The 24,896-nt window shown below is 39.5% G+C and overlaps 1 protein-coding gene across 1 annotated transcript in view; it reads left to right on the forward strand.

The window, feature by feature from the left end:
- Positions 1 to 808: 808 nt before the first annotated feature.
- The window catches only part of IRAG2 (inositol 1,4,5-triphosphate receptor associated 2), a 97,159-nt gene continuing 73,071 nt past the window's right edge, over positions 809 to 24,896 (forward strand). The window contains exons 1-9 of the mRNA XM_022577793.3: positions 809 to 1,397; positions 2,314 to 2,427; positions 9,635 to 9,815; positions 13,232 to 13,311; positions 13,391 to 13,469; positions 14,946 to 15,104; positions 18,465 to 18,582; positions 20,613 to 20,663; positions 22,792 to 22,869. Of these exons, the coding sequence (XP_022433501.2) occupies positions 824 to 1,397; positions 2,314 to 2,427; positions 9,635 to 9,815; positions 13,232 to 13,311; positions 13,391 to 13,469; positions 14,946 to 15,104; positions 18,465 to 18,582; positions 20,613 to 20,663; positions 22,792 to 22,869 (1,434 nt within the window). The 5' untranslated portion in view covers positions 809 to 823. The remainder of the gene's footprint in view (positions 1,398 to 2,313; positions 2,428 to 9,634; positions 9,816 to 13,231; positions 13,312 to 13,390; positions 13,470 to 14,945; positions 15,105 to 18,464; positions 18,583 to 20,612; positions 20,664 to 22,791; positions 22,870 to 24,896) is intronic.

Genomic DNA, 24,896 nt, shown 5'->3' on the forward strand with positions numbered 1-24,896 from the left:
CTTGACCTTTTTGAGACTTAGTTTTATTATCTGTGAAAAGGGGATATTTCTACATATCTGATGGGGTTTGTGTGAAGTTTAGACATAATACATGTAAAATGCTCAATAAAGGGGATATTTATTAAGTTCTCAATAGCTGAGAATCAGAATAGGTACTCAAATGGGAGCTTTCATATCGTCACCATCATCATATTTGACATATACGTGAAAAGCAATGTGGTTAGGGGTCCTCTGGAGCAGGAATGACTGGGTTCAAATCTGGACTCTGGCACTTATCTAAGGTGACTCTGGGTACGTCCCTATTCTCTCTGTGCCTGAAAATGGAGCGAATAGTAATGCTTGCCTCATAGAGTTGTTCTGAGGATGAATGAGTTGATACATATAAAGAACTTAGTACCACACCTGGCTCATGGGAAATACTTTATATATGTTAGTGGTTATTATTTTCTAGAAATTTGAGGGCCAAAGTTAGACATGCGGAAATTTATTTAATGCATTTGTTTAAACAACAAGGACTTACTGTATAGCACAGGGAACTATATTCAATATCTTGTAATAATCTATAATGGAAGAGAATCTGTATAACTGAATCACTCTGCTGTACACCTGAAACTAACACACCATTGTAAATCAACTATACTTAAATATAAAAAAGCAATTGTCTAAAGATAGCTGTTTAAAGACATCTTGATCCCGCCAAAGTCGGTTTGGGAATAAATAGCTATTGCTACATTGTTGTTAGGACAATGCTAACTTTGAAAAACATGTCTACTTTTGCCAGTACTTTAGCCACTTCCTCTGTCTCACTGGAGGAAAGTCAACAATGGCCCCTGTCAAGAAAGCAACTGAGAAGCGGCATAACCCGGTGCAAAGCATCTGTAGAAAACTCCAAGCCATCCAAAAGAGAGAAGAGAGTACAAGTCCCATCCAACAGATTATCAGATACCAGTCTAGCAGGTTTGACAGTCCACAGACTAACCCCAAGAAAGACTTTGAAGAGGTACTGAAGAAAATGATGACTGCTGCCATTCCTCTGCCTGACCCTCGCTCCTCAAGCCCTGAGAAAGTTGGTGCCTTTACTTCACATCCTCAACGAGCGTCTCCAAGAACCCCATCCATCTCTCATCTCAGCTCTCCTGAGTATGCCACATATTCTCTTATCCTCACAAGCTCGGAAAACATCTCAAGGCCTAGATCACAGAGCTCCCAGAATTACACATCTTTGATACCGCAGATCAGAAAAAGGGAACTCTTCTCTAACAAGGATTTGAAAAACTGTTGTAGTGAAAATGATTTTAGTGCCTTAACCCTCGACTTTGATTCCACCTCTAATCAGAGCTCTGAATTTTTTACTCCTCAGGATTCAGTGGTGAAAAAATTATCTCTGAATGAAGAGGGTAAATATTCATCTTTTAATATTTGTTCTTCTGATAAAGCCTTGAGCATATCACTATGAGAATACCTGAACTAAAATGAAATACCAGTGTACATTATCGAAACTTGGAGGGAAGCATCCATCTTTCCCTTAAAATTGTGTTTTCCTCTCTTAAAAAACTCTTAGATGTGAAATATAAGTATTTTCTATGCTTTCAATTATAAACCTGATAGAAATTCTAGATTGTATTTACAGTCATAATCATTGGCATTTCTCTGCTGACCTGAAAACAAACTTTCTCCTGGGCAAATTAGAATGGCATGATGGGAAGACATAGATACAGGGGAGCTAAAGTTCATATAGTTCCAACATGCCTTGCTGAAAACTACCATTTTAGCATTTTTTGTGTTTGTGAGAGTAAAACATGTAAGAAAATGTAGAGCCAATAAAGTAGACCAGGGGAGAATGTAAATTTTGGAGGCCAATTTCAATGAAATTTTGGAATTCTATTTAGAGGATTGCTTACAGAGTCCCATATGTGATAGGCCCTGAAAAACAAAACAATGTAAAATGGCACCTTTTCTGTAGAGCTAATCTTTACGTTCCCTCTATTTTTCCTTAAAATATTTCTGTTTGTGCTACACTATTTGCTTTTTCACAGAGTGCTTCTAACGTTACAGGGCAGTAAAGCTCATTTCCCTCTTCGTCATCTCTCCTTTTATTCTACCTTTATAAAACTTATAAGGAAAGGAAAATGAATAATCAGAGACCCTTCAAGACCACTTTTTCTGCTTGATCTATTCAAGTTAAGTAACCAGTATTGTGGACTGCTCTTTATTTAAATATGTTTTCTTGTTAAAATTAAAACAAAAAAAATGAGCAATTAAGCATATTAGCACAGAAAAGCATCTGGATATGCAAACTTTTTCTTCTACTAGGGCGGAAACAAGGAACAGATGATGGCAAGGAAGATGTAACCTACAGCAATAACAGGACCTGTGAAGAGGAGTTGCTTACAAGTATTTTTAATGCATGTGACACCAAATGCAGAGGTCAGTCGAAAATTATCTGCTCAAATGTTCGGTGGTACTCATCACGTCATTGTACTTTCTATTGCAAGAGAAAGGGAAATGGCTTATGTGTGGTGCTCTGTGCATCTGTGTCTACACACGTGGTGGGTACAACCTAATTTGGGAGGAAGGGTGGCCGTCTAGATGTTGGTTAATTTCTTTGTACCTGTTTTACATATTTTACCAGTGTCTTGAATGATTTTATTGAGCTTATCAACTGATTTACCAGCTGCAATCATTGACTGGAACTACTTACCTCTCATAGTTGTTGCCTCACAAGAAATATATACTTCATACGTATAAAACTGCTACACAAATTTAGCTCAAATTTTGGAGTTAATTTTAGATTTTCAGTTCTGTTTTTCTTAGAGATGTGTTCTTTTTAAAATTTCCGCAAGTAATTTTTAGCATGTAAATGGCTTGTGATCATTGTAATAAAATTAATAATATATAGAAAAGAAGGGAAAAAAACTCATCAGTAATCCTGTTTCCCTGAGTAAGCATTGTTAATGATTTGTTGTATAACCTTCCACAAATTCCTTGGGCAATATGGTTTCGTTTTACTTGGATTAAAACTTCTTTATTATAGAACATTACAAACATATACAGGAGAAAAGAGGTATAACCCTTATAATGTAAATAGTGTCGTAAATAATGATGTCTCATTTCTAGCCCCACCCACTTTCCTCTCCTCCACTCTGGATTAGTTTGAGACAAATCCATGACATCATATTATTTCACCTGTAGATATTTCAGTACGTTCAAAAGATAAAGACTGACTTCAGACACAACTATACAATGTCATTTTTATGACTAAAAAGGTGACATACTTTCTTAATATCAAATATCTTATCAGGGGCTTCCCTGGTGGCGCAGTGGTTGAGAGTCCGCCTGCCGATGCAGGGGACACGGGTTCGTGCCCCGGTCCGGGAAGATCCCACATGCCGCGGAGCGGCTGGGCCCGTGAGCCGTGGCCGCTGAGCCTGCGCGTCCGGAGCCTGTGCCCCGCAACGGGAGAGGCCACAACAGTGAGAGGCCCTCGTACCGCAAAAAAAAAAAAAAAAAAAATCTTATCAGCATTTGTTTTCTCATTTGTGTGAGAAATTTATTTTTTGTTAAACAGTTTTAATTGTTCCAATCAATATCCAAGAAAAGTTTCTTCATTGTTATTGGTCGTCTAGCTTATCTCTATGTTCCCTTCCTATTCTCTCTTTTTTGTATTTTAAGGTATTTGTTAATGAAACTGGTTCTTTTATCTCATAGTTTCCCCCAGTCTGAATTTTGGTGATTGTGTGGTCTTAGAAACACAACCTGTTTCTTTGTCCCCTGCATTTAGAGGTTTGATCAGATAAAAGTTTTGTATCTCCTTTTGGCAAGATTCCGCATAGACGGTGTATATATTTTTATCAGAAGACAAAACTATTTGAGGATGAAGGCCTAGATTTATTCTTTCATTAGGTGTTGTGAAAGGTGATAGTCTATTATTCCTTCCTATTTTATCAGCTGGAATATCTATAAAAAGAAACTCTACCCTGCCTAGCAACTATTTGGCTGTGGCTGTCTTGTTTCCCAAAGGAAAGGCAGGATAAAAGCTAGATTGTGCTTCTGATTGAGAGTGAATTGCAGGTATTGTGCCTTTTTACCCCTAAGTACATCAGTGTGTATTTCCTACAAAGGACATTTGCTTGCATGACCACAGAATGATTGTCAAAATTAGGATATTTAACCTTGATACAATATTATTATCTAATTTAAAAGTCTATATTCAAATTTTGTCAATTTTTCCCAATAATATTCTTTATAGATTTTTTTGTTTCCATGTCCAGGATTGAATTCAGTTGTCACATCTCTTTAGTCTCCTTAAATCTGGAGGAGTTCCTCGATTCCTTGTCTTTTATGACCTTGAAATTTTTGAAGAGTATATGCCAGTTACTTTGTAGAACATCTGATATGTCCTCTTTGTTTTTTGTTTTTTGGGGTTTTTTTGCAGTACGCGGGTCTCTCACTGCTGCGGCCTCTCCCGTTGCGGAGCACAGGCTCCGGACGCGCAGGCTCAGCGGCCATGGCTCACGGGCCCAGCCGCTCCGCGGCATGTGGGATCTTCCCGGACCGGGGCACGAACCCGCGTCCCCTGCATCGGCAGGCGGACTCTCAACCACTGCGCCACCAGGGAAGTCCATGATATTTCCTCTTGATTATTCAGGTTCTACATTTTTGCAGGCACACTACGGAAGTGACGTTATGTTCTTCTCCGTACAATATTTCAGGATTTTTAACTTTGATCACTTGATTAGTGTGGTGTCTGCCAACTATCCCTATTGTAAAGTTACTATTTTTCCTTTATAATGGCTATAAAAAATCAATCAGTCGATCTAAGAAAGAAATGGAAAATTTTATTCGAGGCAAATTGAGGATTATAACTCAGGAACAGCCTTTCCGAAAGCTCTGAGAACTGTTCTGCCTGTTAAAGATCAAAGCACATTTTGAGACAGAGGGCTGTACGTTCAACGACATATTACTGACAGTCTACACAATCCAGATCTAAGCATGCAAAGCGAGTAGTGGTTCGTGGGTCATCGTGGCTCCTTACAAGATTAAGAAGGAAGGTTATGTCCTACGGATTTGTCTTGCTGATGCTCAGAGAATGTTGCTCTTTATGGTTGAGCAGGTATTTCTGCTGATGGGGATGTTTGGGATGCATAATGTAGATACACAGTGCACAGTAGAGGGGAGAGAGGAGGCCAAAGAGCAGAAGAAATGTTTTATGTTTAAATTTTCCTTGACTTGCCTTAGAATATGAATTTTTATTTCATCAGTAATTAATAAATATGGGAAGATACTTTGAATCTATGTAAACATTCTGTTCATCATCAAACTTTCACTCACTAGTTTTAGCATCTGTGATATTATGATTTATTATAAGTAGTATATATTTGGTCTTTGTCCCATTTGTGGCACAGAGCTCCTAAAACCATTAGAATTTCCTAAGTGATGAGAGCAATAAAGGTGCCTTTTTTATGTTAATGAAATGACTTTTGGACCCCACCTTAGGATGAGGGCTAGTTGCCAATGGAGCCAATCATGTGAGTAGGTGGTTGGAACTTTCGGTCCCACTCCCCAGACCTCCAGGGAGGGGAGAGGGGATGGAGATTGAGTTTCATCACCAATGGCCAATGATCTAATCAATCATGCTATGTAACGAAGCCACCATAAAAACCCAAAAGGAGAGGTTTGGAAAGCTTCCACGTGGAGATTTGGAAAGTGTGGCATGCTGGGCAGAGCACGGAAGCTCCATGCCCTTTCCGCATACCTTGCCCTGTACATCTCTTCCATCTGGCTGTTCCTGAGTTATATCCTTGTATAATAAACTGGTGATATAGTAAGTAAAAATTTTCTTTGAGTTCTGTGAGTTGCTCTAGCAAATTAATGGAACACAAAGAGGAGTCATAGGAACCTCCAATCTATAGCTGGGCCATCAGAAGCACAGGTGACAACCCGGCCTTGAATTGGTGTCTACAGGGGGTGGGGTCAGTTTTGTAAGACTGAGCCATTAACCCGTGGCTCTGACACTATCACCACATAGGTAGTGTCAGAATTGGGTTGAACTGTAGAACACCCAGTGTCTCGAGAATTGCTTGGATGTGTGTATGTTGTGGGGTGGGGTAGGAGGGAGGGGGAAGAACCCTACACATTGGAATTGGTGATCAGAAACATAGCATCTACTGATATTTCTTGCCTAAATCAATTCTTACCATGGTGTTGCCAAATAGAAAATTTTCAATTTCCAATATTCTTTCTATATTTTTTGCTTGTCAATCTATCATCAGGGTTTTACCATTTCTCTAATGAAATGAATTAATATCACTACGAATTTCTGGATGCTTCTTAATTCAATATATATAATCTGTTACTATCATTTATTTATTATTTATTTTTTTTGCGGTACGCAGGCCTCTCACTGTTGTGGCCTCTCCTGTTGTGGAGCACAGGCTCCAGACGCGCAGGCTCAGTGGCCATGGCTCACGGGGCCCAGCCGCTCCGCAGCATATGGAATCTTCTCGGACCAGGGCACGAACCCATGTCCCCTGCATTGGCAGGCGGACTGTCAACCACTGCGCCACCAGGGAAGCCCTATCATTATTTATTTTGATGCTCAAACTGTCCCAGAGTTGGCCGGCAAGATATCCTTTAAGCTGGCTCCTATGTCTGTTTGCATTGTCCCCATCTTTCTTTGAGCATCTCATTACTTCCTGGAGCAACCAGGTGTCCCAGGTACTAATAATTTTGAGACATCCCCATCCTTTTTAGTAGCTTCCTTGTTTTCCCTAGTATTATAAAAGTTTTTAGGCTTATCTCATATATTTCCTGTCCCAACCTTGGAATCAGTTATTTCTTCAAGGATCCATGGTTCCTTTTAATGGGAAATAATATATAGAGACCACAATCTGGGGGCAGGGGATGGTGGTTGTTTCTAGGCATTTTCAGTGGGCAGACCTAAGAAGTACTTGAAAATTTTGAAGATATATTGCATTATGAGTTCATAGTCTTCCTTCTAAAGCAAATTCAGGACTACAGGGTTTTTACTCATCTCATGTTCTGTATGCCCTTTTTCAACCACAGAAAATCTTGGTTCTCAATGACACCAGTATAAATGTTCCTTTGCTTTCTTCTACAATACATACACAATGGTTTCAGATGAGCAGTACCCAAACTACTTATGTTGTTTCCTGTTGCTGAATTACGACAAACTTGGTGGCTTGAAACCACACACATTTACTACCTCACAATTTCTGTGAATCGGGAATTCACACATGGTTTACATGGGTCCTCTGTTAAGGAACTCACTCACAAGGCTGCAATAAAGATGTTGGCCAGGGCAGCTGTCTCATCTGTGGCTCGACTGGGGAATGACCTGCTTTAGGTGGCAGAATTTAGTTTCTTGCAGTTGTAGTACTGAGGGCTTCAGAGTCTTGTTGCTGTCAGCTGGACAGTTTCTTACTAGTTGGACCTCTAAACATAGGTAGTCCATAATATGGCAGTTTGCCTCTTCAAAGCCAGCAAGGGAATGACTCCAGCAAGATAGGCACTGTGATCTTATGTAACTTAATCATGCAATTAGATACATGTAATCCTGTCTCCTTTGCCATATTCTACTGTTCAGAAGCAAGTCCCAGGTCATGCCCACAATCAAGGGAGGAGACTACACAGGGGTGTAAACATTAGGAGGCAGGGATCATAAAGGGGCACCCTGAAGTCTGTCCACCTCACCACCACAATGGTTTAAGGCTTGTTTTTGGTCATTCTTTCTCCTTAAGCTATATACAACAAGTTCCCTAAGTATGTATGGGAATGTTCCCAGACTTGCTTTATAATCTGCTTTTGCTCACTTAATAATTTTGAGTACTTGTCTGGGTCAACAAGTTTGCTTTATATACTGTACTTTTGGGGGATGTAACATAATATATTTAAACAATATGTCTCAATTGGATTTTTTTTCTCTATTATAAACAGCACCATAATGATCCATAATGAACATTCTCGTAGCAAAACATTTGCCTATACTCTTAATTATATTGGTAGGATGAATGGGACTTACTTATTGCCCCAAAGCCTCTCTGTTTGGACAGAATTTAAGGAAATATTTCCCTGAAGAAAATAAGGAAGTTCCACTGAAGGGAGATGGGTTAGAAACAGAACCAATGGGTGTGTGTGTGCGTGTGTGTGCGTGTGTAATGTACATAAAGAGATTTATTGTAAAGAATTGACTCACATGATTATGGAAGCAGACAAGTTCTAAGATCCGCAGGGTGAGTGAGCAAGCTGAAATCCTGGAGAGCTGGTGATGGTTTAGTCCCAGTCAGCGTCCAAAGACCCGAGAACCAGGAGGGAACCCGTCCAAAGGTCGACAGGCTGAAAACTGAGAAGGAGCTGATGTTTTTGAGTCCAAAGTCAGGAAAAAAGACAAGTCCGGGTTCAAAGGCAGTCATGCAGGAAGAACTCTCTCTCACTTGGGGAAGGGTCTGCCTTTTTGTTCTAACCAGGCCCACACACATTAGGGAGGGCAGTCCGTGTTAATTTAGTCTACCAGTTTAAATGTTAATCTCATTCAAAAACACCCTGACAGACACAACCAGAATAATGTTTGATCAAATATCTGGGCACTCCATGGCCCCGTTAAGTTGACACATTGCAAAACCATCACAGAAGACCTTTCGAGTTTTGAGGTATATATGTTATAGGTTCCAGAGGTTTAGTGGAGGAAAATGAGATATAGGTATTTTTTTGACTCTCCAACTGTACTGCAAACAGGAATAAAAATCATCTCTCTAAATAATTATTAATAATTTTACTTCCATTTCTTCCTGTCACAGCCAAATGACATTTTCCATTAAATTAATACTCTCTTTAAAGTTGTTCAGTCTCCTTTACAACTCTCCCCTCCTTCTAATTATATACTGGACTTATTCTATATATATATCAGGGTCTCTGCTTACGTCCTGGGGGAAGAATCTTCACTTCTGCATCTACCCTATCAACCTTCTACTTCCTTTTCCTTCTCCCCTTCAAGCAGCTAGCCTAAGTCAGGACTTAGTTAAAAGACGTGTCTTATGCTTAAGGAAGATTGGTGTGTTAATAACTAACATAGTCTGTTTGACTTTAATTTTTGAATGTGATAGTAGGACTGACTGTGTCTAAGAATGACTTTTCTACCCCTCCCCCCAAATAAAAGTCAGACCACTTACTGGAGGCTGAAGTTTCATCTAGGGCAGAGGAAACCCTTCCTTCACCGAATGTTTTTTAAGAAAAGAATGGTAGACAAAAATAAAGTGGCATTTTGATCACTTCCCACAAGTGATTATTGAATACATATATCGTTCTTATTTAGATCTCACAGCAACTCTGTGTAGTAGCATCATCTCACAGACAAGTACACTGAGGCTCAAAGAGATTGAGTGATTGTCCCAGAGCCACACAGCTGATACAGTGCAGAGCCAAGATCTGACTCTAGTCTGTTAGACTCCAACCCAAGGCCAGTGCTCTTTTGACTCTGTGATACCAACTCAGCAGTACTGCGAGGGTTATAAGGCACGTTTAGGTTCCCAAGGGACCTAAAAGAGTTAAGTGCCTCATTTAAAAAAGATAATCTTTCCCCACCTTTTAAAACTAACTTGGCTTTCTTCTTCCTAAGGCTCAGTCAGAGTTACCAAAGTAATAGATTACCTGAGACAAACAACTAGTCAAGGTTCTGAAGATGGTAGCCTTGAGGAGCTGTGGAACAGGCTCGATCCTGAAAAGAGAGACATGCATGTGAATCTGGAAACCTTCCAGGCCATCATGAGAGAATGGATAGCTCACTGCGGAAACAAATGGTAATCATCGTCCCAGCAGGACGTGTTTTCAGGTTCTGTTTTAACAATTGCTTACAATGAATGCTAATCACTGTTTCCTGCGCTGATGGAAATACTGTAATCTGGTGCTTTTCACATTTGAGCGTGCACTGGAATCACCTAAGTGGTATTCTACCTGATTGTTGGGTATCTCCACCATGATTGAGTAGGTCTGGGGTTAAGACTGATAATTTGCATTTCTAGCATGTTTCCAGGTGACACTGATACTGATGGGGGGAGTTGGTGGGGGCTGATGGGCACACTTTGAGAACCTATTATGTTAATTATGATAACATTCATTTATTGTGATTAGGGGCAGCACATATTATTACGTTCTTCTGGCATAAGAGTCAAGCAAATTATTGGTACTGACCACCAAGTCACCAAATTAATCTAAATTCAGCATGAACTCCCTTTTAAGGTCAGTGGGGAGATGTAGTCAGTGAGTGTAATTTAGAAGCCTAGAATATAGGGAGGCTAAAAGGAAAAGGAAAGGATGGTGAAGCTGAGAAAAGGAGAAGGAGAATGGTACCCATGAGATGAGGTGCCCTGGGCGGATACTGGAGAAGCATCATCTTCTTTCACAGGAAGCCTAACCCTTGGGCTTTTACTCAGCCACCAATCTCCAGCTACCAGCTGATATGTACTAGGGGTTTTCTTAAAGAACGCTTTAAGCCCAAACGGTGGCAAAACTTGCTAGATTTCATGCGGGGTTAGGATGTATATGTTGCAGGAAGGGGGACCCGTTCCGGGGCCTGAGAGTGCACCCTTGTCTAACACTCAGAAATGAATTGTCTAAGGAGACACATGTGCTGACAAAGCAAGAGACTTAATTGGGAAGTGGTGCCCAGGTGGAGAGCAGCAGGGTAAGGGAACCCAGGAGGACTGCTCTGCCACGTGGCTCGCAGTCTCGGGTTTTGCGGTAATGGGGTTAGTTTCCGTGTTGTCTCTGACCCATCATTCTGACTGAGGATCCTCCCTGGTGGCGTGCGCATCCCTCTGCCAAGATGGATTCCAGCGTGCGGGTTTCTGGGAGGTTGGCAGGACATAGAGTCTCTTCCTTCCTCTTTTTGGCGCCTCCCACATTCTCCTGGTTAGCTTTCTGCGGTAGCACTGTGTGGTGTTGTTGTTTGTTTTTTTTTGGCTGTGTTGGGTTTTTCGTTGCTGCACACGGGCTTTCTCTAGTTGCGGCGAGCAGGGGCTACTCTTCTTTGCGGTGCGTGGGCTTCTCGCTGAGGTGGCTTCTCTTGTTGTGGCGCATGGGCTCTAGGCGCACGGGCTTCAGTAGTTGTGCTTCATGGGCTCTAGAGCGCAGGCTCAGTAGCTGTGGTGCACGGGCTTAGTTGCTCTGCGGCACGTGGGATCTTCCTGGATCAGGGCTCGAACCTGTGTCCCCTGAATTGGCAGGGGGATTCTTAACCGCTGCGCCCCCAGGGAAGCCCAGTACTGTGTTCTTTATCGGGACCTCCTGTTGTGAGACAATTCATGCAAGTGGTTATCATCATGCCTGGCCAAGGCAGGCGGTTTTGGTCAATGTTTTCCTAATATATAATGACTTAAAAAATGTGACTGAGGGGCTTCCCTGGTGGCGCAGTGGTTGGGGGTCCGCCTGCCGGTGCGGGGGGCGCGGGTTCGTGCCCCGGTCCGGGAGGGTCCCGCGTGCCGCGGAGCGGCTGGGCCCGTGGGCCGTGGCCGCTGGGCCTGCGCGTCCGGAGCCTGTGCTCCGCGACGGGAGAGGCCGCGTTGGTGGGAGGCCGGCGTACCGAAAAAAAAAAAAAAAAAATGTGACTGAGACGTTGTTTGTTATACACTAGTTAATTGTGAAGGCAAGATAAATATATATAAAAATATCTAATCTTACTAGTAATCAAAGGAATGCAAATAAAGAGAACATATCATTTTTGCCCATCAGGTTAACAAAGATTTAGAAGAATGACTCTATCCCATGTCATCAGGGCAGGTGGAGAAATAGGCCCTCTCATACTTTGTTGGTAACGGTGTAAGTTGGCACAGTTTTTCACGGGCAATTTAGGAATGTGTATCAAACCCTTAAAAATATGTAATGTGGTCAAATAATGTAACTTCGGGAAAAATAACCAATCATATACTCTATATATGCAGAATGTTGTTTATGATAGTGATAAATATAACAAATATGGAAATATTTAAAAGCAGGTATTTGGACAAATGACTTACAATACTTCCATACACTAGAATCCTAATTAGCCACTCAAAATTATAATTAGATAAATATTTGACAAGAGAAATATTCATATGTATTTATTTCAAACAATCGGCCATAGATCTGTATATGTAGTACGATTCCTTATTTGTCAAGAAATAAAAATATGCACAGAAAAGTTGGGAGGAATATACTCCAAAATGATTATCTCTGCGTGATGACCTTAAGTTTGTGTCCTCTTTTCTTATGAATTTTCTATTCTTACTAAAATATTTAGGTTTGATTGTGTAATAAAAGTATCAATAATTCATTTATAAAGTGGAGTGAGGGCTAAAGAGAAAACTTATTTTTATAACAAATAGAAAGGAAAAGAAAAAACATGGGAGATATAAATACAAAATATCAGAACAGAAACTCAGAAATGGTGATGGATGTAGATCTAGGAATAGTAAGAGTGATGTCTGAGTTACTCTGCTCAGTCATCTTCTGACAGACATCTCACACTGAAATGCAACGGGATGTAAGTACAAATTTAGTGGCTTTTGTAGCTTCTCCAGAGAGGTAATCTAAGGGTTTGGCATTTAGAAAGATTAAGTGATAAAACTAAAATCATAGTATAAAGACTCTTGGAAAAGAAATGGTTGAAATTTTAATATGTTTATTTTGGGGGTTAGAGCTAGCATTGGTGTCCTGGATAGAAGCCTGTGAAGAGGGTTCCCCAAATTTCAGGTGTGAAATGTTCCAAAGTACAGTTAGTCTAGGTTCAACTTGGTTTTTCGTGAGAAAGAACACCATCAATGTATCCCAAAGTATTAGTTGTTTGTGTCTTTTCCTTCCCAATTCTTTAAGGCCCAAGGTCTTGCTACCTCTACAAGTGTCCACTTATCCCTTTAAACTACATCAACTTCCTGACCCACTGAGACTTCCCATCCCCTAAGCACAACTGCTGGACATCGACACCTACCTACTTCTGTGCGCACATTCTCTTTTCATGTTAGATTAAAAGTTTATGGAAGGTGGAGGTACGCCTTATGTTTCTTTTCTATGACCGTATTTAAGCACAGGGTTGGGCTCCAAGTAGTTGCTGAATGAGTAGATGGTTTTAAAATTCAGAAAGAAGGACCTGAATAAGAAAGTACAGAGCACAACTGAAAAATTAGCTAAGCTTTGGTTTGACAAAGAATCCTAGCTCATTGGTTTTGTTTTTTGGTTACAGGGAAGGAGTGAATAATGGATCAAGCAGCAGAATGGGTAATTCTGCTTTGGAACAGGACAGCATAAAATCAGGTGGAGCAAGTATGAATGTGTGTCTCTGCCACTTTCTTGTGGTTTGGAGAAATGGATTTTTCATAAACCTCTCTTATATGTGTTTCAGTTAAGATGACCACAGATATAACAGAGTCTGTATCACGGAGCTTTGAGGCTTTGGGTGGAGACATGTTTAAAGGAGTCTTGTAAGCATTCTTACTTACAATGCTTTCTTAAGTGCCTCAAATTTTCTTATTTATTTCATAGATTTATGTATTTTATTTACAATAAAGTCACTTAGCTCTTCTTGTGTGTGTGTGTGGTAGGGCTAACATAATTTACTTTTAACTTTTACCTATTCTATCCCAATTGCATTAGAAGTAGTTTCACTAGGAACACAAATTATGGAAGATTAGTATGACATGAATTAACATTTTCTCACTCATGAAACACTTCTCCTTCTTTGACTTCATGTGTTTTCCATGGAAAACAAATTCCATTTGAAGTAGAATTATGACGTTGACCTTAAGCTCTTTGGAGGGTTACTTTTTAAAAATTTTTTTTGCGTTACGCGGGCCTCTCACTGCTGTGGCCTCTCCCGTTGCGGAGCACAGGCTCTGGACACGCAGGCTCAGCGGCCATGGCTGACGGGCCCAGCCGCTCCACGGCATATGGGATCTTCCCGGACCGGGGCGTGAACCCGTGTCCCCTGCATCGGCAGGCGGACTCTCAACCACTGCGCCACCAGGGAAGCCCTGGGGGATTACTTTTAAAGCACTTCTTTAATAGATACTTTTAGATATGAATGAGAAAAGCTGTTTTCTGCTAAATGTGAGTTTTAGATATTAAGGGGAGGTGACTCTATCCTTCCTTAATATTATTTTTTTGCCACACACCACATGGCATGTGGCATGTGGGATCTTAGTTCCCAGACCAGGGATCGAACCCACGCGCGCTGCACGGGATGCACAGAGTCTTAACCACTGGACCTGTCCTTGCTTATTTTATCTTTGCCACTTCAGGTTTATCCATGCAAAAATGGTGGAGTAGGACCCATGTAGCCAATCTGTGCTAAACTCTAAGAAAATACGGCAAAGAGGAAGAGAAGGCCTGGGACTCCATGAAACACACAGTCCTGACTCTCACAGGGTTTATGATCACATGTCAGGGGCCAGAGTGACACCCACAAACATTAACAAGCTGTAGAAAATTATAGGAAAGATGAGTCCTAAATTGTGAGCTTCAGGCTACAATTATAAGACTCTAGGAATTGTTTCCTAGTTAAAGGCCTATTCAAACCTGCCAAGATTCCTGACTGAAAGAGTACAGTGTCAGTTTATTTCAGGACTTTCCATAACCCAGGCAGAAATAGGAACTCTTCAGTGTAGACAGCGGCAGGTGTTGGGAGCAAAGTGGAAAGGAGGAAATAAAAGCTGTAGAAGTCGACTTCACTAGTGGCAGGTGCTAAATATCTGGGAATTTTGGAAAAATCTTTGATGCTATTGTAATAAGTACTTGAATAAATACTGTGTAAATAAACTACACTTATGAGGATGAATGAAGACGAAGTAGAAAATCTCACAGGAATATTTAAGCCTGTTTGGGCTTAACCATTCGCCTTACTTTGATAGGAGGGGATTAGAGATGTTGAAGATTATTCTCATTCATTCTTTCACCTGCAGAGAGGTGCCTGATTTGATTACCTGTGTAGCAGACCTGCATTTCAACAAGCAGAAATTGGAGGAGGAAAATAATAAGCTTAAGTTGGCATTAGAAAGCTTGGAGGACGCTAACAGCCAGTTATCAGAGGACTGTACTGAATTGCGCCTTCAGATAAAAAGGTAAGCCGTGATGGGGTTACTGTGTGCTGGGAGCTTTCAGTTCTTTTTCCTTTTTTTTAAAAAATAAATCTGTTTCTTATTGAGATATAATTCACATAGCAGAAAATTCACCCTTTTAAGGTATACAATTAATTCAGTGGTTTTTAGTATGTTCACAAGGTTGTACAGCCATCACCATGATTTAATTCCAGAATATTTTCATCACTCTAAAAAAAAATCCCATACTGATTAGCAGTCACTCTCCCTTTCCCCCTCGTCTCAGCATCTGGCAGCCACTAATCTACTTTCTATCTCTCTGGATTTGCCTGTTCTGGGCATTTTCCTATAAATGGAATCATATAGTATGTGACCTTTGTGTCTCGCTTCTTTCACTTAGCATCACATTTCCAAAGCTTATCCATGTTGTAGCATATATCACTGCTTCATTCCTTTTTATGGCTGAATAATATTCCATTGTATGGATATACCTCAGTTTGGACACTTGGTTTATTTCCACTTTTTGACTCTTATGAATAGTACTGCTATGAACATTTGTGTACAAGTTTTTATGTGGACATACGTTTTCAGTTCTCTTGGGTGTATACCTAGGAGTGGAATTGCTGGGTAGTAACCTATACTTAGCATTGTGAGGAGCTGCCAAACTGTCTTCCAAAGCAGCAGCACTATTTTACTTTCCCACCAGTAAGGTTTGTTAGTTCTTTTCTAGCGATGATGTTCTCTATGTCATTCAATCTCTGTGTAAGACCAGTATGCCTAAGGATTAAGCGTGAATCCATCCCAACAGCCTGTGGTTCGGTAGAACTCTTACTCTATACAAAGTCCCATGCTAAGTATTATGAGAGATACATTGATGAGTCATGTTTAAAATGTACCCTCAGGGTACCTGTAGCCTAGAAGGATGATAAGAATTTCATGATCTTAGCTTAAGACAGAAGGGGATAACGGACCCTGGAGACATACCGGATAAAGTGTCAGATACTGGTAAAATAGGTTGCTGGGAGATGCTTGAGCATCAGGAAACAAGCAACATGGTTCTCACAAAGTATGTGTGTACAGATGTTGTAGGTCTAAAATTCTGAACAGAAAAGTTCTAAGTTAACTTGAAAAGACAGTAAAGCATCCTGACCATGAACTCTTACCCTCATAATTTTTGACCAGCCTCCAAACCAATCTATAAAATTAAAAAAAATATATGCTAACCTTTGGCTTCCCTGGTGGTGCAGTGGTTGAGAGTCTGCCTGCCGATGCAGGGGACAGGGGTTCGTGCCTCGGTCCGGGAGGATCCCACATGCTGCGGAGCGGCTGGGTCCGTGAGCCATGGCCGCTGAGCCCGCGCGTCTGGAGCCTGTGCTCTGCAACGGGAGAGGCCACAGCAGTGAGAGGCCTGCATACCGCAAAAAAAAAAATATATATATATATATATATATATGCTAACCTCAAGCTCTCTCCATTCCATAATTGGCTTATTTATTATTTATTTGAAATATAATAATTCAAAGTTTCTTTAAAAAAGCAAACAAAGTATGCTTTGGGTGAATGTGCCAGACAGGGCTTTTGGTTGCAAGCACTAGAAGCTGACTCTGGTTAAGTTAAGCAGTGAAGACATGTCTTGAAGGGAATTGGGTAACTTGCAGGATGGACAGAAAGGCTAGAGAATCTGGATGGACAGCGAGAATGCCAGTGTCTACAGAATTAAGCCTCCTCTTTTCTACCCCCACCCCCAATTCCCACCCCCACACACAATCCTTCAGGAAGAGCCTGTGTCCTGTCGGCACTTCCAGCCTATTTTTGATATTGGCTGTTGTCCCATCATGGTATAATTTGCCTTCTGTGTTAATGTGTCCTCGTTAATGGGAGGAACCGTGTCTTATTTATCCTGGTTGCCCCAGCGCTTAGTAGAATGTCTGCCATAGAAGAGCAGTCCCTTCCTTCCAGTTGCCTGCAAACCAGAAATCTGTCTCCTTTTACTTCCTCAGACTTCACTTCTACATCAAATAGCAAGTCCTGTTAATTTACCCACTTTATCTCTCGCAGATAGATTTACTTCCTTCCATTCCCATAGCTGCCACTTAGTTCAGGTCAGCATCACCTTTCACCTGGGTCACTGCAGCAGCCTCCTGGTTAAGTTCCCCGCCTTTTCCAAAGCTTGTGCCACCCCAGCAGGCAGGTTCCTCCTAACTGCCAGTCTGACCACATCATGCCCCTGCTTTAACCACTTCAATGCATTCCTTTCGCACTCAGGGTAAAATCCGAAGTCCTTCATCTGGTTTGCAAACCCCTTCACGATGGGGCCTCTGATGCCTTGTCTCTACCTCCCATTTTCCCCTCTATGCTCCGGCAATATCGGACTGCTTGCAGTCCCTCAATGAGCTTCTGTTCTGTCCCCTCTATCCCCCTCTGTCCCCCTCCCCTTCCTCCTCATTAGCTGAGCTATCTTCCTTTTATAGTGTCTACAGAACTTGGGTTCACTCCAGCCTTGGTTCTTATTATACTGTAATAGCAGTTATGATTGTCTGTTTACCTTACTAGACTATAAATTCCAGGAGGGCAGAGTTCTTATGATTGGGTTCATCTTTATCTTATTCAATGCCTATTAGAATGAATGGCATGGAGTCGGAGCTCAATAAATATTGGTTGAATGATCAATGTAATTTCTTAGTATGGAAAAAATTATACCTTCTTCAAGACCCTGCTCAGAAAACAGTCTATAATCTTTTGGGAGTACAAATAGGTAATTCCATGATATAGATTACCATAATACATTTAATAGGTTTTCCCTTGTTGGACAATTTCGTTTCTTTCCAATGCTTTGTTATTGTAAACAATGTTGCAGTAAACCTTTTAAATAAAATATATCATATACAGACTATCTGTAACTACTTGTTTGTTTAGTTGTCATCTCCTTCACTAGTATGTAACCTCTCTGAGGTTACACCATGTCTCTTTTGTCCAACATCATGGGTCCTCTTGCAAGGTACAGCCCCTGATCATGATATTATTCAGTAACTGTTTGTGGGATTGCATTAACTACTATTACATCTTATTAGTAGAAGGAAAGAACCGTGTGATTCAGCCAGCGATGGATTTCAAAGGGAGCCTCCAAATCTCTATCTTCAGGAATATGTTTGTTTCCTTCTATCCTTTTCCCCCCACCATGCTCCACCCAAATCCCTTCCTTTTCCAAGGACTGTGGAAGATCTTGTGTAAGTTTTTTTTTTTTTTTTTTTTACTGTTGTTGGCATCTGGTTTGAGTTTTCAGTGGTTTTCAACTTGGGTTTAAAAATAGTCCGTGGCTTTACTTAGTATCTTTGACGGTTATATTTGAGGTTTTGCTCATTGCCTTCTCTCCCCACCCCACAGTGCCCACCAGGCTATTATGAGAACAAATCTGTTAAGAGAAGAACTGGAGGAACTGAAAATTAGTATGAACGCTTCAGAAGAGCAGAAGACCATGATTGTAGCCCAGAGCAAACAATTAGTAAGTCATCCAAGTACTTTGAAATGGAACTATATTAATAGTTTATATAACTAAAATCCAAGAGGGTTTATTTGGAAACAAAAATCAGAAATCAGTAGACTGATGAATGAATTGGTAACACCTTAGAAAAGTAAAGGCAGGTAAGATAAAAAACTGTGCTTTCCTTTTCAACCAGGATTAAAATTCTTTACAAATTAGTCATATTTGCAATGATTTGTGAAGATCTAGAATGCCTTCTGAAGTTAATAGGCCAATTCATAAATATCTGACACTAAAAACCACTTACATTTTCCAAAAAAATTTTCTCTCTCAAACTTTCACCTTTTTCTCAGGTTTTATTTTTGTTTTTTAAATCCATTTTCTCAGCGCGTACAGATTAGTAATTAGTTCCATTAATCAGTCCTTATGCTAAAGAAGCACAGGCTTGTAATTTTTAGAGCAAAACATTATTTAGACTAAACTTTAATTCAACTACCAGAGAAGTAATTCTTTTTATTGGGAATGTTAAACTATTATCTAGAGCTTTAGTAATAATCTTCAAAATCCTTCCATCAGTATTTGCACATTGCTAACCATGGTGGGGGGGCAGCTGAAAGTCATTCAGACTAATTTATTTTTAGGTCTAAGTCATCAGAAGACTTGGATTCCAGGCCTGTGTCTTTCACTCGTGACTTCCTACAACCAATACAACTTGGCTCAGCTTTTGCCTCAACAGTAAAATTTGGGGACTGGTTTCATTGAGTGTCAGGTGACTGCAAGTCTCTGTGAATGCATTACAGCAAAGACTCATTCTGGGACCACTGAGAAGCTTCTATGTGGAAGCCATGTAGAGCAATGATCAAGAGCCCACCCTTGGGTGTCAGGCAGTGGGCATCCAAGTCCCGACCCTGAGGGCTATCTAACTTTAGGCAAACCACATAACGTCTTTAAGCCTCAGAGTTCCCCTGTGCAAAGTGGACATGGCAATACTGCCTACTTTAAGGCTGAGAGGATTAAATGAGTTAATACATGTGAAGCAGTAATGTCCTCTTTCCTCCTGGGGCTAGATGTTAGCTGCTGCTAAAGTGCAGAGTCCCAGATATACAGTCCTAATCCTTTGCACTTTTACAATTCAATGTTTTATAATTTCAAAAGAATTTTTAATGTTTCCTCTCATTGGTCCTCACAGAGATTCTGTGAGGTAGAAACAGAAGCTGCTATTCTTTTAATATATATAGTTTTTGCTATTCTTCATTTAAAAAAATTAATAGAGTTGTAGCTAAAGTTTAGAAATGTTTTGATTATTCAAAGTCCATTGTCTAATGAATGGTAGAGTGAGAACTGAACTCAGGTCTTCTGATTCCAACTATGTTCCTATGTTCCTTCGTTCTTGTACCAATGACATCCTAGCCTGAGATGGCCTCCCTTTTATTTTTATGTTATAAAGGTAGTACCTGTTCACTCTGTAAAAATAAGAAAATATATATTAGCAAAGAAAAAATAAAATCCCACAAAATCTTTACCCTACCCTATCCACAAGATTTACTGTTAACATTTTGGTGTATATCCTGTCCTGGAATATGTTTTCTTCTGATGGTTCTGAATTTAGGGCTCCTAATTATAAAATGATTTTTGATGTTCCTATGTTCTGGTAATGTTGAATCTGAGAATAGCCACAGCTTCAAATAGAAAGCTAGTACTCTTTGATTTCAAGGTGCCGTTTAAATAGATGAGTTCACACTATGTGTCATAAGCAGATGGCGGTAAGTAGCAGGGAAAAATACCACGCTGTTTTCTTTTGTTTTTCGTCTTTCCTTTCCTGTCATAGTTAGATTGAGTCAAGAAGAGTGACTTTTCACTGATCCCAAGAAACCGAAGCCAAAGGCTTAACCCCGTATTGAGAATATTTTAGGCTAGGATTATTTGTGATATGTCAATGTCATATTTAAGGTTGATAAAAAGAAAAAATGTTGATAGCCCTGGAAGTAAATATTTGGTATTTTCATAAACTTCTCAAATACTTTTAAATTATTTTTCTCTTAATAAATCAGGAGGCAGAAAACCGGGCTCTGATTCTTAAGATTCGGATTCTCCAAGAAGAGGTATGTTGAAATTGTTAAAAGGGCACAGATAAGCATATGGAAATCATACAATCATGGGTGCTGACCCTGGGTTAAATATAAATCATGTGAATTTCAGGCTCCTGTGGACCAAATACCAGGTTGCTTTGTCAAATGATAAGTGAGGAAGAGTAGACAGGGTTTTCCTGTCTGGGCAGAAGTATGTTATACCTTTGTAATCATCCATGGTAGAAATGGGATGTAAGAAATTCAGAGTTAAGATGAAATGAAATTAACTCATCTAAAAAATATACAAATCAAGAAGGAAAGTATAGACATTATCTAATAATTTTCTATTATTATTCCATGAAACTAGATGGGAAAGGTCTTTGAGTCTAAGACCCGGATCTTAAATTCACTGACAGTCTAACCTTGGAAAAGCCATTTATCTTTTGAGGGATTAATAATACCCATTCCCTACAGTTATTTTAAAGATTAAGATAATGCATGTGAAACCATTTGGTTAACCGTAATATACCTCATATATATTAGGAAATACTAGTAAAATCGCTAAAAAAAAGAAAAATTCTATGCAATATATATTTTTAAGCAACAGAATTAAAACATTGAAAGAACAGGTAGCAAAGCTACCAGAAACTTACTATTTTGGAGGAAAATTCTCTATAGGTACCTTTTGAAAGTTAATCATTATGTACGGTTTTTTGTTTGGGTTTTATATAAGTTTATTAGATGTATTTATTAAGCTGTGGTGAACAGTCTGATGAGTTTTCCAATTTATGGCCCAAGTGGACATTAAAAAAATTCATAGGAAAGGAACAACTAAAGATTGGAAAGAAACTCTATGTTAGATTCAGACATGTTACAGCTACAAGACCAGGTTTCCATGAAACTAATGCTTTACAGTTAAGCTCCCAATGTAAGATATTTTTGTCCTCATATTTAAGATGATTGACTAGCATCAAAGAATTGTACTATACCAATTTAGAATTGAGATAGAAAGAAGGAGACTTAGAACCCTTCATCATGAGATAGCATTACAATTATTGATTTACGTTAGAAAAGGCTTATAGATGTCACTAAGAATCCTTTAGGAAGTAAAAATCTGATGCAATGTGAAGAGTAATGGCACAATGGTTCGGGTAATTATTCACTTACATTTATTCGTTTGTTTATTATACACACATTCATCGGGAGAGAGACTCTATTCTAGGTGTTAAGGATACAGACTTAAACAAAATAGCCCATGTGAAACTAGCATGTTAGATGGTGATTAGTGCCACAGAGAAAAGAAGAGCAGAAAACAGAGTTGTGGGGAGTGCAATTTAAACTAGGGTGGTTAGGAAAAGTAGAACTGTGAAGTGAATTATTTGGTTAAAAACTAGAGGTTAAAAACTAGGAGGTTCGGGCTTCCCTGGTGAAGCAGTGGTTGAGAGTCTGCCTGCCGATGCAGGGGACACGGGTTCGTGCCCCGGTCCGGGAAGATCCCACATGCCGCGGAGCGGCTGGGCGCGTGAGCCATGGCCGCTGAGCCTGGGCGTCCGGAGCCTGTGCTCCGCAACGGGAGAGGCCACAACAGCGAGAGGCCCGCGTACCGCAAAAAAAAAAAAAAAAAAGAAAATACTAAGAAGTAGGGGAGAGCCAAGGGAATTGGAGGGGTGTGGAAGAGAGAGATTGTAACGATTGACCATGGAAGAATTTAAGCTGAGTCAAGAGGGAATGGAGCTCATGGGAAGGTGGAAGGATAATGAGAACGTAGTAGGATCAATGGATTGTAGGCTCCAGTGGGGATTGAAGGTTTGCTGATGCACGAAGAAGTAACCTGGAAAGACAAGAAATGGTGGCTGAAGAGTGAAATGTTGCAATTAAGATAATGGAGGGATCCCAGTTGCTGGTAATGACAGCTTTGAAGGTGTGACTAGGGAGTGAGTGCTCGAGGTGAAATGGAAAATAAGAAGGGGTTGCTGGGAGTATTCCTGGATGATCACGTTAAAAGGATTGTGTTATTTTTGGACAAAGTCTAAAGTTTTGTCCCTTAATTTAAAATGGATTACAATGTCAATGATGAAAATACTACTTCCTAAAAAACACTTTGTGATTTCCTTTTATTTTTTTGGTCTGAATCTAAGAATACTATCTTATTTTACATTAGAATGCTAAGAACATTATGGATATATATAAATTGGAAAAGAAGATTGAGGAATTGTCTAAAACTGAGAAACACCATCAAGTAAGCACTTCTCAAATACTGGTAAAATATTTTCTTTCATCAAACTAGTATTACTTTTTGAAGGTGTATATGACTCATTGACACAATAACCTTTCGTTATCAATTTTGAAATTTGTACTGCTCTAGATATGAGTTATATAAAAGGCAGTTTCTGTTTTCTCAATGTAGCAGCTTTACTGATACATAATACACATGCCATTAAATTCACCCACTTAAAGTATATGAGTCAGTGGTTTTTAGTATATTCAGAATTATGCAACCATCACCAAAACCAATTTTAAAATACTTTTATCATCCAAAAATAAATCCCTTTAGCAGTCACTCGCCATTCCTCCCCAACCCCAGACAACCACTAGTCTGCTTTCTATCTCCATGGATTTACCGATTCTGGACATTTCATATAAATGGAGTCGTATACATTAGATGGTCTTTTGTGATTGGCTTCTTTCACTGAACATAATGTTTTCAAAGTTCACTCATGTAGGAGCGTATATCATTACTTCATTTCCTTTTATGGCTGAATAATATTCCACTGTTTGGAAACAGCACATTTTGTTTATCCATTCATCGGTTGCTGGACATTTGGACTGTTCCTGCTTTTTTACTGTTATGAGTAATGCTGCTATGAATATTTGTGCACAAGTTTTTGTGTGGACATATATTTTAATTTCTCTTGAGTATATACCTAGGAGTGGAATTACTGTATCATATGATAACTCTATGTTTAACGTTTTGAGGAGCTGCCAGACTTTTCCCAAAATGACCGCGCTATTTTACATTTCCACCAGCTGTGTATGAGGGTTCAAATTTCTCCACATCCTTGCCACCCCTTGTTATTATTTATACTTTTTATTAGAGTGACAATCTCTAATTTAACAGTATCTGATTTTGCAAATCCCTAAGTTAGGGAAGATTTCAGCTATTGTACCTTCTTAATGCAGAAAATGAGGAGAGATGGGGGAAAAAAATCTATCTTGATTTTTAAATTCAATTCTATTGCCTTAAGGAATGATATCTTACAAAAATGATTTTTATCTATATTACATCTAGAAAGTCTATATTTTGTGCATTTTTGTTTTATCTGCAATACATTATTATCAGGAAACAGAAGACAACTGTCATTAAATTCAAGAATTTGTGTCATGCTTATTCTCATCTCTAATGGCTTATTTGAACAATATTTTTGTTGTAGTATGTGTTTGAAATGATGATGTACTTAAATTTCATATCTATATGAGAAATTCTCAATTTTCTTAGCAGACACCCCAATTCCAGGTGGGTATGTACATATACATATATTATAGCAGTTATAATTTAGACATTAAAATTGATTTTATTCTAGGAATGACTGTTTTGGAAAACACAACTGTCATAAACTAGCGAAAAGAACCAGAAGACACGGATTCAAATCCTGTCTTCTCGACTTAAAAGCTTTGTAACCACAAGCAAGTAGTTAACTTCTCTAAATCTCAATTTTCTCATCTATTAAATGGATACGATAGTTTCTACCTCATCCACAAGCTTGTTGGAAACTCAGATGAGATGATTATGTGAAGATGCCTTTAGAACTATAAAGGGATATCAAATATATATAAGGATGATGATTCTACTTCGGACTATGCTGATTATTTTTCCAGGTTTTCCATTCAATCAATACACATTTTAATCAATTACATCCTATTTAGAAGCCTACGCCAACAAGCTTGCTTTTGGTTTGAATAAACTGATAGATCCTTAATATTCACTTTGCTACAAGAAATCTTGAACATTTTTAAACTATGTTTTTAAAAGAGGAAGAGCTTTCTATATGTCCATATGGACTCTGTTCGTGTCCTATCTAGATTTTTAATTTCATCAAGAAAATGAAGACTCTCTCTGTCCTCTTATTATATGAAGTGTGAAATAGTGGGAAGAGCCCTTGGCTGGAGCTGGTGACTCAGATTCTAGTCTCCATTCTGTCACTTACTGGGTGTGACTCTGGGCAAGTCTCTGGGTAGTGCTGAGGTTCGATTTCCTTCCTGGTAGAG

Source organism: Delphinapterus leucas, chromosome 11, assembly GCF_059928025.1.
Source record: "Delphinapterus leucas isolate spDelLeu-1000000601 "Yukka" chromosome 11, BTC_Dleu_Yukka2, whole genome shotgun sequence".
Lineage (NCBI taxonomy): Eukaryota > Metazoa > Chordata > Mammalia > Artiodactyla > Monodontidae > Delphinapterus > Delphinapterus leucas.